The 17,534-nt window shown below is 44.7% G+C and overlaps 1 protein-coding gene and 1 non-coding gene across 2 annotated transcripts in view; one reads left to right on the plus strand and one right to left on the minus strand.

Moving 5' to 3' along the window:
* Nucleotides 1-14,793, minus strand: part of DHCR24 (24-dehydrocholesterol reductase) — a 35,301-nt gene extending 20,508 nt beyond the window's left edge. The window contains exons 1-3 of the mRNA XM_067726295.1: nucleotides 14,438-14,793; nucleotides 9,727-9,882; nucleotides 353-458 (exon numbers count right to left, since the gene is read on the minus strand). Coding sequence (XP_067582396.1) covers nucleotides 353-458; nucleotides 9,727-9,882; nucleotides 14,438-14,668 — 493 coding nt within the window. The 5' untranslated portion in view covers nucleotides 14,669-14,793. The remainder of the gene's footprint in view (nucleotides 1-352; nucleotides 459-9,726; nucleotides 9,883-14,437) is intronic.
* Nucleotides 968-1,094, plus strand: LOC137220346 (small nucleolar RNA SNORA8). Its single transcript, XR_010941648.1, has one exon. It is a non-coding gene; the product is annotated as a small nucleolar RNA SNORA8 (small nucleolar RNA).
* Nucleotides 14,794-17,534: the final 2,741 nt, after the last annotated feature.

The raw sequence follows: 17,534 nt of genomic DNA on the forward strand, positions 1-17,534 counted from the left end.
GTCCCTTGGGAACAGTTAAAGGACCTGAAGGTGTTTCCCCTGGAGAAGAAAGGCTCTGGGACCTTGAATCCTATAGAAGGAGAGATGACTTATTCTGTGTGTTCCATGGGGCAGAAAGGGAGCAATGGATGCAAGTCACAGGGAAGCAGGTTCCAAACAGCGATTGAAAAGTGCATTCTGATAACATAAGCTGTTCAGACATGGACTGACAGGCAGTGAGTGCCCTGTCTTTGGTGCTGGACGAGCAGACAGGGTGACATCTGTCACAGATGGGACAGTGGTGACTCCTGGACCTGATGGAAGGTGGGCCGAGGTTCCTCAGCTCTGACGCTAGGACTGTCTGAGTTCTCACCCACTGTGAGGTCATCCAACTCGGGCAGCACAGGCAGAGTCCAGCCAATGGAGGTCAGCAGGGCAGTCACCTGACCCATGGTCACCAAGGGCTCCACGCGGACAATCTGCTGACACAGAAGAGAGACCCTGGGTCACAAGGAGGCTGCCAGGCCTAATGGGGGCTTCTGTCTGCAGAAGGTGTTATCCCAGACCTTCCCAAACAATCAACATGGGGATTCCTATATGGGCTTTAGAGCCTCTTTCCAGAGCATTCCACCACCTTTAGTTACAGTGAATGGGGTTTCTGGTGCTGGGTTAGATAGTGTTTAATCTTGTTCTTTCAAATACCTTTATATTTAATACTTAGTTTATTTTTATTCTAGAAGAAGAAATACTCATTTATTTGGAAGAAACAGCATATACGAAGAAGACAAAAATCATTAATCCTAGTTCTTCGAAGTTATCAATGTTAATACTGGAGTATATCTCCTTTTTGTCTTTTCCCATGCATATCTATATTACTATTTTTATGTTTTAATACAACACACACACACACACACACACACACCAATGCAAACACACATAACACAGACTTTTTAAAAAAAATTTAATGCTATACTGTGACATGATCCCTTGTCATTAAATGCTCCTGGAAAACATGATTTTTGTTCAAAGGACAGGGCAATATTAATTCAGTATCTGACATCATTGGTTTTCTTGGCTTTGTGCATGTTAGACCTGGTATTTCTACCGATACAGTATTCCTATAGTTTCTCAAACTGTTCAATTTGACATAATCTTCAACAGGAACTAATGCTTCTCTTTTTCTAGGGTGTGTAAAATCCAGAACCACGAAGATTCATCCCCTCTGACCCTAAACACGGTCCTAAAGTAAACTGCTTGGGGAAATTGGATCCCAAAGATTACAGGTGGGGAATTTTGTAGTGTGTCCATATTCCACTGTAGATCAAAGAAGCCCAACTAAAAGAATTGCGGACTGACTGACAAGACAACTGTGTATTGAGCAAAAATTCTTTTTGAAAGGGCTATCTTGAAGATTATGACCCAAATATTGGAGGAACTGAGGTGACCGGCAGTAGAAGGAAATCCTTAAAAATTTATTGACTTAAATAATTTTGCCTATGTTACACATAATAAAAAAATAAACAAAAAACGTTTGCGCTTAAAAAAAAAAACATGATTTTTAATGGACACACGAATATGCCATCAGGAGGACTTCTGCTTTCAGTCAAGATGGAGCGAAAAGAACCAGTTTAACCTGCTGCCTGGAGAAAAAAAGGACAAAATATATGAAACAGGAGTTTTCAACACAGTAAACATCAGGCAGGGAAGTTAATGATTGCTGACAGGAAACAAACAGGGTGAGCTCTATGAATGCCCCAGCTAACTGCCTGGAGTTAGGCGGTGCAGGAAGGGAGAGCCCAGTGCACTCTGAGTCGAGAGCCCTAGAAGACCAAGGTGAACAGAGTCTGCAGGACAGAGTACTGGAGAGGAGAGAACTGCAGAGAGATAACTCTGAAGTACTGCGAAGAGTGCCCGTTGAGTATTCAACTGAGGACTGATTGGTACGTACACAGGACGAAATTACCAGAGGCTGACGCCAGGGGAAGAGCCTGGCAGGTAACAGTACCAGGGGCTCACACAGGGCAGGAAATAGTATCTGTTCCCACAAGCCAGACTGGAAAACTTCATGACTCCCAGGGCACTGGGTAGAGTACTCAGAATATTCTTGCCTGAGCAGCGGGGAATGATTGCCCCTAGATTACATGCTGCTCCAGCCCCACCTGAAAAATCAACACCAAACAGGATCAAACTGTTTCTCACTAACTTGGCTCTATCTTAGAATGAAGGTCTTACAGGTCTACTAAGGTCTACAGGGGTACAAAAATATCCAGCGCCCCACACAAGGTAAACTTCATGATGCCTGGGATCCAATCAAAGTTCACCAGGCATGCAAAGAGGCGGGAAGATTCAACCCATAATGAGGAGACTAATCAATCAATGTGTTTTGATAAAACAGACCCAGAATTGACACAGATATTAAAATCAGCAAACAAGGATATTAAAATAATTATTGATACTGTATTCCCTATGTTCAGAACGTTAAGTACAGACATTTAAAAGGCAGTAAAAGGATCCAAAGCAAACTTCTAGAAATGAAAACCACAATGTTAGAGATGAAAAATACACTGGTTGGAACCGACAGCAAATTAGACACTGCAGAAGAAGAGTGATGAATTTAAATACACAGCAATAGAAACTATCCAAGATGAAACACACAGAGGAAAAAACCTTTAATGAACAGCATATCAGTGAGCTGAGCTGTGGAACTACCTCAAGTGGCCCAACATATGTGTAACAGCAGTCCTCAAAGGAGAGAGAGGAAGGGAAAGAAAAATATTTGAAGAAATAATGACCCCCAAAATTTCAAATCTGATGAAAAATTATATGACTCCCGAGCACAAGAATTATGAAGAAAACTATACCACAGCACATTGTAATAATTGCTCAAAACTAGTTATAAAGATAAAATCTTAAAAGCAGCCAGAGGAAAAAGATAAGTTACATACAGAGGAACAAAGATAAGGATGAGAGATTTCTTGTTAGAAATAACGCAAGCAAGAAGACACTGGAGGGCTTCCCTGGTGGTGCAGTGGTTGAGAATCTGCCTGGCAACACAGGGGACACAGGTTCACGCCCTGGTCCGGGAAGATCCCACATGCCACAGAGCAACTAAGCCCGTGCACCACAACTACTGAGCCTGCGCTCTAGAGCCCAGAAGCCACAACTACTGAGCCTGTGTACCACAACTACTGAAGCCCACGCACCTAGAGCCCGTGCTCCGCAACAAGAGAAGCCACCACAATGAGAAGCCCTCGTACTGCAACGAAGAGTAGCCCCTGCTCGCAACTAGAGAAAGCCCGCACGCAGCAACAAAGACTCGACACAGCCAAAAATAAAATAAATAAATAAATTTATTAAAAAAAAAAAAGACACTGGAGCATCTTTAAAGTACTGAAGGAAAAAAACTGTCAACCTGGAGTTCCATGACCACTGAAAATATCTTTCAAAAATGAAGGCAGGGCTTCCCTGGTGGCACAGAGGTTGAGAGTCCGCCTGCCGATGCAGGGGACACGGGTTCGTGCCCCGGTCCGGGAAGATCCCACATGCCACAGAGCGGCTGGGCCCGTGAGCCATGGCCGCTGAGCCTGCACGTCCGGAGCCTGTGCTCTGCAACGGGAGAGGCCACAACAGTGAGAGGTCCGTGGACCCCAAAAGAAAATAATAATAAATAAAAAATTATAATAATAATAAAAGAATAAAAGATGTTGTAAAATCTCTATATGATTAAAATACAAAAAATTAAAAAAAAAAAAAATGAAGGCAACCTCATACCCATTAGGATGGCTATTATTAAAAACAAAACAAAACCAGAAAATAACAAGTGTTGGTGAGGATTTGGAAAAATTAAAACCCTTGTGCACTGTTGGTGGGCATGTTAAAATGGTGCAGCCACTATGCAAAACAGTATGGCTGTTCCTCAAAAAATTAAAACTACCATGTGATCCAGCAATTCCACTTCTGGGTATATACCCAAAATAATTGAAAGCAGTGTCTTGAAATGCTATGTGTACACCCATGTTCATAGCAGCATTATTCACAATGGCTAAAACATAGAAGCAGCCCAAGTGTCCATGGATGAATCAGTGGATAAGCAAAATGTGGTATGTACATACAATGGAATCTTATTCAGCCTTAAATAGGAAGAAAATTCTGCAATATGCTACAACATGGATGAACCTTGAAGACATTATGCTAAGTCAAATAAGCCAGTCACAAAAAGACAAATACTGTATGATTCCATTTACATGAGTTACTTAGAGTGGTTAACATCATAGAAACAGATAGTAGAATATGGTTGCCAGGGTCTGGGGGGAGGGGAGAATGGGGAGTTATTGTTTAATGGATATAGAGTTTCAGTTTTACAAGAAGAAAAGAGTCATGGGGATGGGTGGTGGTGATGGCTGAATGACAAGGTGAATATATTTAATACCACTGAACTGCACACTTAAAAGTGGTTAAGATGGTAATTGTTATGTGTATCTTACCACAACACAAGTTGGAAAAGAAATGAAGACAAATAAATTATTTCAGACATACAACAGCTGAAAGATTCATCACCAGCAAAATCACCATATAAGAAATGTCAAAGGAGGTTCTTCAGGCAGAAGGAAAATGAAACAGATGGAAATATAAATTTACAAAATGGAATGAAGAAATGGTAACTATATGGGTAAGTATATAAGATTTTTCTTATTATTTAAATTTCTTTAAAAGATAACTAGTAGTGTGGGGTTTATAACATATATAAAAGTAAAAGGAGGGTAGCAACAGCACAAAGGTGGAAAGAAGAGAAATGGAAGCATATTATTCTAAGATTCTTATACTGTACATGAAATGGGATACCATCACTTGAAGGTAGAGTGTGACAAGGAAAGTGTATACCATAAATCCTAAAACAACTGCTAAAATAACAAAACAAAGGCTTATAGCTAGTAAGTCAACAAAAGAGCTAAGACAGAATCATAAAAATTATTCAGTAATCCAAAAGCAGACAGAAAAAAAGAAAAAAGGAACAAAGAACAAATGAGACAAATAGAAAACAAAGAGCAAGGCAACAAATTTAAACCAAACCGTGTCAATAATAACATTAAATGTAAACGGTCTTAAATCTGAATTAAAAGGCAGAAATTGTCAGATTGGATAAAAAAGCAAGACCTAATTATATGCTGCCTACAAGAAACACTTTAACTATAAAGATACAAATAGATTAAAAGGAAAATGATGGGGCTTCCCTGGTGGCACAGTGGTTGAGAGTCTGCCTGCCAATGCAGGGGATACGGGTTTGTGCCCCGGTCCGGGAAGATCCCACATGCCGTGGAGCAGCTGGGCCCGTGAGCCATGGCCTCTGAGCCTGCGTGTCCGGAGCCTGTGCTCCGCAACGGGAGAGGCCACAACAGTGAGAGGCCCACGTACTGCAAAAAAAAAGGAAAATGATGGAAAAAGATACACCATGTCACCACTTAGTCAAAAAATGCTGGAGTGGCTTCATTAATATCAGACAAAGTAGATTTCTGGGCAAAGAATATAACTAGTAATAGAAAAGGTCATTTCACAGATACATGCACCCCTATGTTCATAGCAGCACTATTTACAATAGTCAAGACATAGAAACAACCTAAATGTCCACTGACGATGAATGGATAAAGAAGATGTGGTATATATATACATTGGAATATTACTCAGCCATAAAAAAGAATGAAATAATGCCATTTGCAGCAACATGGATGGACCTAGAGATTATCATACTAAGTGAAGTAAGTCAGAGAGAGAAAGACAAATACCATATGATATCACTTATATGTGGAATCTAAACTACGACACAAATGAACATGTCTACGAAACAAACAGATTCACAAACATAAAGAACAGACTTGTGGTTGCCAAGGGGGAGGTGGGGTGGGGGAGGGAAAGATTGGAAGTTTGGGATTAGCAGATGCAAACTATTATACATAGGATGATAAACAACAAGTCCTACTGTATAGCACAGGGAACTATAGTCAGTATCCTGTGATAAACCATAATGGAAAAGAATATGAAAAAGAATATATATATGTATAACTGAATCACTTTGCTGTACAGCAGAAATTAACACAACATTGTAAGTCAACTATACTTCAATAAAATAAATTTTTAAAAAAGGTCATTTCACAATGATAAAGAGATCAATTGGGCTTCCCTGGTGGCACAGTGGTTAAGAATCCGCCTGCCAATGCAGGGGACAGGGGTTCGAGCCCTGGTCCAGGAAGATCCCACATGCTGCGGAGCAACTAAGCCTGTGTGCCACAACTACTGAGCATGCGCTCTAGAGCTTGCACGCCGCAACTACTGAAGCCCGCAAGCCTAGAGCCTGTGCTCCGCAACAAGAGAAGCCACCACAATGAGAAGCCCACGCACCGCAACAGAGTAGCCCCTGCTCACCGCAACTAGAGAAAACCCACGCGCAGCAATGAAGACCCAATGCAGCCAAAAATAAATAAATTTATTTTAAAAAAAAAGAGATCAATTAATCAACAGGACATAAAAATCCCAAACATTTATATACCTAATAACAGAGCTTCAAATTACATGAAGCAAAAACTGAAAGATGTGCAAGAGATATAAACAAATCTACAATCACAGGCAGATTTCAATATCCCCCTTTCAAGAATTGATGGAATAAGTAAAGAGAAAATTCATAAGAATATAGAAGACTTGAACAACACTATCAACCAATTTGACCTAATTGACACTTACAGTACACATCACCCCAAAACAGCAGAATACACATTTTTTTTTAAAAAGGCACAAGGAACACTTACGAAGTAGACCATATTCTGGGCCATAAGGTATGTCTCAATAAGTTGAAAAGCATTCTAATCATATAAAGTATGTTTTCTGACAACAACTAAATTAAATTAGAAATCAGTAACAGAAAGATCTCTGGAAAACCCCAAATATTTGGAAACTAACATACTTCTAAAAGACCTCTGGGTCAAAGCAGGTATCAAAAAGGAAACCAGAAAGTAGTCTGAACTGAATGAAAATGAAAAGGTAAGATATCAGATTTGCGGATGGCTCTAAAACCGTGCTTAGGTGGAAATTTATAGCACTAAACATCTATATTAAAAAAAAAAAGAAAGGTCTAAGTCAATGGCCTCTGCTGTCACCTTAAAAAACTAGACAAAGAAGAGTAAAATTTAACCCAAAGTCAGCAAAAGAAAGAAATTAACAAAAATCAAACAGAAGTCAATGAAATAGAAAACAAACAAACAAAAAGAGAGAACAATCAATGAAACCAAAAGCTAGTTCTCTGAGATCAGTAAAACTGATTAACCTCTAGCCAGACTGCTCAGGAAGAAAAGAAAGCAGACACAAAATGACCAGAATCAGGAATGAAAGATATGACATCACTACAGATTCTACAAATGTTCACAGGACAGTAAGGGAATATTATGAATAACTTTATGTCAATCAATTATACAACTTAGTGAAATGGACAAATACCTTTAGAAACACAAACTGCCAAAGTTCACTGAGGAGAAACAAATAAATTGAGGAGCCCTGTATCTATTAAAAAAAATTAACTTGCAGTTAAAAACTTGCTCACAAACAGAACTCCAGGCCCAGATGGCTTCACTGGTTAATTCCACTAATTATTACAGAAATAATACAAATTCTATACAAACTCCTTCAGAAAAGTGAAAAGGAAGGAATACTTCCCAACTCATTCTTTTGGACTTATTATTATAAAGCTACAGTAATCAAGACAGTGTGTTCTTGGCATACAGATGGGCGAACAGATCAATAGAACAGCAGAGTCCAGAAACAGACCTGTGTATATGGACAACTGATTTCAACAAAGGTGCAAAGGCAATTCAGTGGAGAAAGGATTGTGTTTTCAACAAAACAGGCTGGGACAATTGGAAATCCACGTGGAAAAAAAATTTGGGGGGACCCATATCTCACATCATATGCAAAAATTAACTCAAAATGGATCATAGTTCTAAATGTAAACCCTGAAAAATATAATACTGCTGGAAGAAAACAGAAGAGAAAACCTTTGTGACATGGAGTAGGGCAAGATTTCTTAAATAAAATGTCAAAAGCACAAGCTATAAAAGAAATTATTAAATCCGACTTCATCAAAATTAAAATTTTCTGGTTTTCAAAAGACAAGCCAAAGCCTGGGAGAAAATATTTACAAATTGTATATATGATGAAGGTCTTGTTTCTAGTAAGAAAACAAACAACCCAATTAAAAACTTTTAGCAAAAGACTGGAACAAGCACTTCACCAAAGATATACAAAGGGCAAATACGCACATGAAAAGATGCCCAATATCATTCATTAGTCATTAGGAAAATGCAAGTTAAAACCACACTGAGATACCTACTATACACCAACTGAATGGCTAAAATTAAGACTAACCATACCAAGTTTACGATGACGTGGAACAACTGGAATACCTGCGGGAATGTAAATGCTACTCGGAAAATACTTTGGCAGTTTTTAAAAAGTTAACCATACACCTACCATATGACCCAGCTATTCCACCGCCGAGTATTTACCCAAAAGAAACAAGAGCATATGTCCACCCAATGACTATATACAAATGCTCCTTGCCACTTTACTTGTAACAGCCCCAAACTGGAAACAACCCAAACATCCATCAATAAGTGAAAGAATAAACAAACTGTGATTGATATATATAATATATATACATAATATATATAAAAACAGAATGTACTTCTGATACATGCTTCAACATGGATGAATCTCAGAATAATTACGCTGAGTGAAAGAAGCCAGACAAAATGAAAGAGAGTACATAATGCATGATTCTATTTATATAAAACTCTAAATACAAACCCATCTATAGTGATGAAAAGCAGGTCATTATCTGCTTAGGGATGTGGGGAAAAGAGGCAGGGAGGAGCCTGAGGGAGGGATTACGAAGTGGCATGAAGAAACTTTTGGGGTGATGGTTCATTGTCTTGATTGTGGTAATGGTTTCACAGGTGCATACACATGTCAAAATTTATTACCAATTGTACATTTTACGTGCAGTTTATTGTACGTCAAGTATATGTCAAGAAAGCTGTTAAGGGAAAAAAGGCACAGGGAAATTAAGCAATTTGGCCAAGGTGTCACAACAAAATGCCATGACATGGATATACCATATTTAACAACTCACTACTATTCGATATTGTGTTTGTCTTTGATTAAAAACAAAGCCGTGATACAATCTCTCTCTCTGAGTTGTTTTTGATTTAAGTTTATTTCCCTTTTCCTTGAGCCCGGTTTCAAGAAGTAGAAATACGAGATAGGCCAAAGAGTACGCACACATCTCAGGCTATTAACAAGTGGGTCCCCAGAAAGCTTGGAATGAGGCCCACCCTCTGAGCCACCTCCACAGCCCAATTTTTGCCAGCATGCTTCCTTACTGGGAAGAGGTAAATAGGTTCATTTTTGTCTCTCATTTTTGCCCATGATTTCCCCATCCCTGTCTTCCTGTAGAACTGCAGATAATCAAAGAATCCCCCTGAGCTCTCACTTTGCCCACCTGTGAGATGGGGCTATGACCATTCTCTTCCAAAGCTGTGAGGCTCTAGAGGATGGCAATGGTGGCCAGAGCCTTCTGTGATGACCAAGGGCCTTGGTCCCGTCCACTCTGAGACGCCTTTGGCTAAAATCATCTCCCCGTGAGTCATCTGCACCAGGGGCAGTGCCCCACCCACTCCCAGAGCCAGGGAACCATGCCACTCTCACCTGTTTCTTGGTGTCCACCTCCAGAATGTCCATCAGGTTGATCATGATGTTTTTGTGTGTCTTCTTGTACTTCCCAACCCGCAGTGAGACGGTGAGCCAGCCAGGGCGCCCTGTACACATGAAGGTCTTGCTGCCCTGCTCCTTCCATTCCCGCACCTGCAGACATGAGAAGAGGCTGAGCTGGGCCTGCCAGAGATCCCCTGGGCAGCTCACAGCCTTGCTTTCAGGAGAAGGAGCTGGGAATTTACCGAGGCCCTGAATCCTTCCAGGTACCAGGAGGAGCGGAATGATGAAACACCCACTGGCCCTATCCTCTGGACTCTCCCCGGCTAGTGAGGCCGACAGAAAAGCCAAAGTGCTGCCACATCACAAAGCAGAATGAAAAAAGAGCAAGAGAACAGGATCAGAGCACTTTGAAAACATTTATTCTCACTGCAAAGTTCAGGACAGGTTTCGTAATGGTAGTAATAACAACCGCACAAATGATAACTATTTACTAGCTGCCATCATTGCACCAAGCACTGCTGTATCTTGTCTCACTTAATTCTCACAACAACCCCAGGTGGTTGGGATGACCTGCCTCCTTTTGCAGACGAAGAAAATGAGAGGCAAAATAACTTGTCCAAGGTCACACAACCACTGAAGGGCAGAGCCCAGATTCACCATCAGAACTAACTAACGTTAGGCCTGGAAGGATAAATGGGCTTAAATTAATAGTCAACAGAGTAACAGCTAACATTTACTGAGGCTTATTAGGTGCCAAGCCCTGTTCCAAGCATTTGCGCATGTTAACTCATGCATCACTAGCAGGGGGAGAGGACAGGCAGGGGAGGCCCACCAAGCCAATGGAAGGAAGAACTTTTGCAAAACCCTTCTGTAAGTGACCAGAGCACAAAGTACAGAGAAGAAATGGCCCAGGAAATGACAAGCCCATCAGGAACATGGGAGGAAGCATGCCCTTCCTGCTGATGGACAAGGGCAGGGAGGTGGATATCTGTTGCTGTGACCTGCGACCACCCATGTCCTCTTCATCTGCTTGTAACACTCCCATCTTCCTTTGGTCCAGGTGAAGCTGATTCCCCTCCTGCCCCAGGAGGTGGGCACATGACTGAGGTCTGATTCTATCCCCCTGGCCACAGTGACTGGTTCAGGGATGGGTCTGTGATCCAAGTGAAGCCAGTTAAGACCGACGCTGGGAGAGGCCCTCTCACTTCACTTGGGTTTGCTAGGCTGGTTGGATGTAAGCCAGAAACTGCTGGGGCCTCCGCAGGGAGGGGGCCTCCGCAGGGAGGGGGCCTCCCTGAGAGTAAAGTCAACTCAGAGGAAAGCAGAGACAAGGGATGGCAGCTGGAGAGGAATCCTGGATCCGGTGATGTCTGAGCCACTTTTACTCCTGGACTTTTCAAGACCTGGGTCAACGAAGTCCCTTTTTGCTCAAGGCAGTTGGAGTTGGTTTTCTATCACTTGCAACCAAGAGTCCTTGGAAGAAGCTGGATTGAAGCTGGTCAGGCAAACAGTTCAACGTGGGGAAGAACTGTTCTGTGACTGGAGAGGCCAGGGTGCCACGTGAAGCAGAGGTGTTCGCGCAGAGGGGTGTTACTGAGGAAGGGATTCCTGTGAGCAGGGGGTAAAGGGATGACCAGGCAGACCTTGCCCCTGCCTGACTCTGCAGTCCCAGGACTTAATACAAGATCAGAGGTGTGGAGGATGGATTGGGAGAGCTGCATGCAGCCTGGAATGGGAAGGGGGGCAGTGGGGCATGAAGTGAATGTGGAGACCATCAAGCCTGAAACATTGGTTGGGTTGGATCCTGACCCGAGCCAACCAAGATTTCGGGCAGGGAGGCAATCCTATGGAGTGTTGCCCTTATGACTAAGGGCAGGCCAAGGAGAGGTGGGGAGGGCCCAGGGAACAGGCAACTGGTCAGGTAGCTATTATCACATTCCAGGTGTGAGTCAACGGAACCAGACCTCCAGGGTGGAATGAAATGGGCTGGGAGAGAAATGTCACAGTTCAGGCTCTGAAATCAAGCTGACCTGAGTTCCAGACCCATTTACTAGCTATATCATCTTGGGAACATGACTGACAGTTTGAACCTCAATATCTCCCACCTGTAGAACAGGTACAAGACCTACCAGGGTGGTCGTTTTCTGGTAAGCTGCCTGAGGTGACCTCTAAAAATGATTTGGTATTCACTTGACCCAGAAAATCCCACAAAATCATGCAAATCAAGAGGTTCGAATCTTCGTGTTCACTTTAAGAACACTGGTGAAACTGTCCAGGCCGTTAAGGGTATGCATAACCGAAAAGCCACCAAGTATCTGACGGATACCACTTTACAGAAGCAACGTGTGCCATTCCGTTGTTACAACGGTGGAGTTAGTAGGTGTGCCCAGGCCGAACAGTGGGGCTGGACGCGGGGTCAGTGGCCCAAAAGGACTGCTGAATTTTGACAGCACATGCTCAAAAATGCAGACAGTCATGCTGAACTTAAGGGCTTAAATGCAGATTCTCTGGTCATTGAGCACATCCAAGTGAATAAAGCCCCCAAGATGCGGCACAGGACTTAACAGAGCTCATGGTCAGATCAACCCATACATGAGCTCTCCCTGCCACACTGAGATGATCTTTACCGAAAAAGAGCAGATTGTTACTAAACCAGAAGAGGAGGTTGCACGGAAGAAAAATATATTCCAGAAGAAACTGAAGAAATAAAAACTTATGGCCTACGGAACTTCCCTGGTGGCACAGTGGTTAAAAATCCACCTGCCAATGCAGGATACATGGGTTCGAGCCCTGGTCCGGGAAGATCCCACATGCTGCGGAGCAACTAAGCCCATGCACCACAACTACTGAGCCTGCGCTTTAGAGCCCATGAGCCACAACTACTGAGCCCACACACCACAACTACTGAGCCCATGTGCCACAACAACTGAAGCCCGCGCACCTAGAGCCCGTGCTCCACAACAGGAGAAGCCACCACAATGAGAGCCCCCGCACACCGCAACTAGAGAAAAGCCTGCGTGCGGCAACGGAGACCCAATGCAGCCAAAAATTCATTAATTAATTAAACAAAACAAAACAACAACAAAAAAACTTATGGCTTGGGAATAAATGCCACACACAAAAAAATGCAGGGCTTCCCTGGTGGCGCAGTGGTTGAGAGTCCGCCTGCCGATGCAGGGGACGCGGGTTCGTGCCCCGATTCGGGAAGATCCCACATGCCGCCGAGTGACTGGGCCCGTGAGCCATGGCCGCTGAGCCTGCGCGTCTGGAGCCTGTGCTCCGCAACGGGAGAGGCCACAACAGTGAGAGGCCCGCGTACCGCAAAAAAAAAAAAAAAAAAAAAAGCAAACAAAAGTTAAAAAAAAAAAAGACCTAAGTTAAAAAAAAAAAAAGTGTTGCTGTGAGGATGAGAAATAATGGTCATCAATGGCATGGGGTGTGGCACAGGGCAGGTCCTCAGCAGCGGGCCAGTCTGGCAAGGTCCCTCATCTTCCTGTCCCTAGTGAGCCCTTTGGTTTAGCTTAGGTTCCTAAGCACTCACTGTGCTGCTTTGGGCCAGGGCCCATGGGATAGAGGGGAGTCAGATAGCAGTCTCTGCCTTCAAGGAGCTCACACTCTGATGGGGCAGACAAGCAGGTAAATCAAAAATCTGAACACATAGAAAGAACTAGGCAACAGGGTGCATTTGGGACAGAGGGTAGGCTGGGCTCTGGAGCTGTGACTGTGACCAGCGCAACCCATGGCAGCCTGAGTAAAGCGCTTCCAGATGTTGCCTGCTCCCACCTGGCCCAAGGTCTATCCCTCACAGGGATGGCTCTCCGCATCCATCTTCATGCTGTTGGAGGCAGAACCCAGCCAGCAGCAAACAGAACATGGAGGCTGCTACACCTGTGGCGAGGGTGGCAGCAGGAAACAGAAGCTCTTTGCAACCTGACGCCAGTAAGAGAGGAACATAAGGAGGGGCAGAGGGAGCCAAGAAACTGCCCAGGCCTGATGCCCAGGCCTGATGCCCATGCCAGCTGTGGCCATGAGGGAGGAGGCGCGGCTGTGAGCGGCAGCAGGGGCAGGGGTTCTGTGGGTGCTGACACAGGGGAGGACGTATAGAGTTACTGGGAGGTGGGCACTGCCTTGTCAAGAGTGAGCGCCTGGCGCAGGGTCTGTGAGGCTCCCCACCCTGGTGTGGGGCTACCTTCTCACTTTAGTCCTCTATTACAAGAAGGCGGAAAGCTCCTTCTTGCTAAGGAGTAAACTCCAAACTGAAGGGCCCTCCCCAACCTAGTTCCAAACTGACTTTCCAACCTTCTGCCTCTCTTCTCCTATGCTCACACTTTCCCCCAATCACTCCCCCTGCTTCCCAGTCTCCAGCGCCAGGTGAACCTTCCTGAAGACCCCCTTCTCCTCTGAAATCGATTGGGCCGGGTGAGAGCTACTTGAGCATGGCTCTCCTACCCTCTCTTATGATTCTTTACATCCCTGCAGATCCCCGTACGTACTCTGCACATAGTAGGCACTCCATAAATGTCGGAGCAATGCTCTGTTCTACTCTTTTGCTTACTCCGTTCCCTCTCCGGAAGCACCCCTCCCCCCAGTTACATTTTTGTTTAGTTCAAATCCCGCTCAGACGCCACCTCCTCCGTGAAGCCCTGGCTCCCCTGCGCCGCGCACCACTTCGCGCCTGGCTCCCGCCCCACCCGGCTCCGCTCACCTGCTTCTGGATGTCCCGCACGCGCTGCTCGTGCAGCCGCGGCGCGCTGCTGAGCTTGAACACCACCCAGGCGCGCACATAGTAGTAGATGTCGAAGATGAGCGAGAGCGGCAGGAGGAAGAGGCACACGAACACCCAGCGCTGGTGGATGAGCACGAACTCCAGCCCCTTCACGCGGACCCAGAGCAGGAAGAGCAGAGCGCACACTGCCAGCGACACGGCGGGCTCCATGGTGGAGCCGGCGGCTCACCGCGCGGGGGAGGGGATGCCGGCTCGCGCCGCTGGTCACCGCCACCCGCTCTTCGCCGGCCTGCGCTCGCTGCTGCCCGCGGCCCGCTCCCCGCGAGCCCCAGGACACCTCGCCGCCTCGCGATTGGCTCGGGTCGCAAAGGTTCGGTGGGCCGAGACCCGGGTGGTGACCAATGGCGAGCCGCGCCGGGGATCGGACCAGGAACCTGCTGCTTTTATTGGCTGCGGGAGTCAGGCCGCTCCACCCTCTTCTCCTCTCAGACACGCTGGGAGGGGGTGGCCGGGGACCCTGGCGCTGGTGGGGTCTACGGCGCTCTGCGGCTCCGGGATTCAGGTTTCCCGGCCCTGGGGACTGACGAGTCGCCCCGCCGCTGAGGGGCGCGGCTGCAACCTCCTCCCCTTCTCCTTAGGTGGCGCCTTCTCGTGAGGCGCGTTAAGCGGTCATGCGTTCGGTTACCTCCCGGGGGGTCGGGTCGGGGCGCCCCACGCCTTGGGTCCGTCACCCTGCAGCTTGGCCGAGGATGTCCGTACCGGCCAGGGAGGGTGGAAACCTGGCCTCGACCGCCACAGGTCGTGTCACTCTATGCCCTCATGGCCACGAGATGCACCTTTTCATTTTTCGAGGCGCTTTCTGTAAATTCATTTGAGTTACGCAACAGTCCAGCGGCGGGTAGTTGTGAGCCCGTTTTATAGATGAGGAAACATCCTAGAAGGGTGAAGGCCTGCCTCTGAACTCCCGAGGACTTAAGAAGCGTAGGCTAGGGTTGGCGCTCTTCCCCCTCTCCCGCTATACTGAGGGGGAGGGGAGGACTGGGGGAAAGGACTGAAGGAAGGTACCGGCTCTGTAAACTTATAGTTCCCGCTCTGCCAGGCAGCGTTGCAGGCCCTGGGACAGGGTGGTGAGCAAAGCAGACGGCCCAGCCCACAAGGAGCAGCCAGTCCAGAGGAGCGTGACTGTTAGCAGCAAAAGCTTGAATCCAGTGCCATTTGCATTCCACCGCAATCCTGTAGAGAGACAGTTACTTCTTATGAAATTTTAGGAAGTGTAGATTTTTTTATTTTAGAAGCCAAACATGACTTACCAGGCCCTTCAGTGGCCTTGCTTGCCTCCACACTTTCCTCTCTTTCGTCTCTGCCCTAACAGGCACTCTTTGGACGTTCCTGGGGTCCCACTATCTCTCATTTCAGGCCTTTGCTCAAGCTGACACCTCTGGAATGCCCTTTCCCATCCTTTTCATAGAGCTAACATTACAGGTCCTTGAAGTCAACTCAGGGACACCTCTAAAACTACATTGATGGTACTTCCTTCTCCTTTCAAGTGCTCATAAAATAGAGGGTGTCTATGTCATGATTCTTTTACATTATTCATAATCATCTCTGTGTGTCTCTCACCCTCACAGACTGAGCTTTAGGATAAAATGTCCACTTTTGTATTTCTAGTTTCTAGCATAATGCTAGGTGCATAGTGGGCACGCCAGTGTTTGCTGACCAGTGAATGAAGGAAGAATGTAGACAGAGGCTCAAATATTCAAGTAAACGTAAAAGTCAAAATAGAGGCTGTTTGCATTAGGCTTCAAAAATGAATTGTCTAGACTTGTACTCTCTTACACAATAGCTTCTAGCTACTGGTATGTGGCTAGTCCAAACTGAGACATACTTTAGGTGTAAAACACACACCGGATTTCAAAGACAGTGCAAAAAAGAGAACGCAGAATACCTCATTAATAATTTTGATATTGATTACTTTTCCTTTTTAAGTCTGAATAATATTCCATTTTATGTACCACATTTTGCTTATCCATCCATGGACCCTTGAGTGGCTTCTATGTTTTAGCTATCGTGAATAATTCTGCTATAAACATGGGTGTACCAATATCTTTCGGAGACCCTTTTAATTCTTTTGGCATATACCCAGAAGTGGAATTGCTGGATTGTATGGTAATTCTGTGTTTAATTTTTGAGTTGCCATATTGCTCCACAGTGGCTGCACCAGTACTTGTTGCTTTCTATTTTGATTTTTTGACAGTAGTCGTCCTAATGGTTGTAAGGTGGTATCTCACTGTAGTTTTGATTTGCATTTACCTGTTGATTAATGATGTTGAACGTCTTTTCATGTGCTTTTTGGCCATAGCTCTATCTTCTTTGGAGAAATGTCTGTTGAAATCCTTTGCCTATTTTTGAATTGGGGCTTTTTGTTGTTGTTGTTGAGTTTTAGGTGTTCTCTGTGTACTCTGGATATTATCCCTTATCAGATACATGATTTGCAAATATTTTCTCCAATTCTGTGGGTTGTTGGGCCCATTAATTTTTGCACAAGTCAAGGAAGCTCCCTTTGATAGGGAGTCTACTCATGAATTACTGTTAATAAATGTATATTATTTACATAAAAACCTAGTTAGAATGCTTAGGAATAGGATGTTCTGGTTAACAAGTACTCAGGTTAACTGGAAATTAAGCAAAATCCCTTTTACAGTTTGACCATGAAACAATCTTTCTAAAATGTGAGTCCCCATTTCTTGCTTAATGAATAGAGCCTAAGGAACACAAATAATTTTACTTATTAAGGAGCTCAGTAAACACCAGAGTCCTAACAAAGAGCATTTTATTATATTTGTACAGTACAGCTACTGAGATCATCTGGTCTTCACAACCAGTCTGAGGGGTGGCAATACAGAGAACTATTAATCTGCGTTGTTTTTAATAAATGGGGTCATTCAGACAGAGCGAGCTTGAGAGACTTGCCTGATCAGCGTCTTATTCTGGTGAATAGAGAAGCCCAGCTATGGCTCCCATTTTCTGGATCTTTCCATCACTTGAATCTGCTCCCTTGATTATTGTGTGAAACACC

This window comes from Pseudorca crassidens, chromosome 2, assembly GCF_039906515.1.
Source record: "Pseudorca crassidens isolate mPseCra1 chromosome 2, mPseCra1.hap1, whole genome shotgun sequence".
Classification (NCBI taxonomy): Eukaryota; Metazoa; Chordata; class Mammalia; order Artiodactyla; family Delphinidae; genus Pseudorca; species Pseudorca crassidens.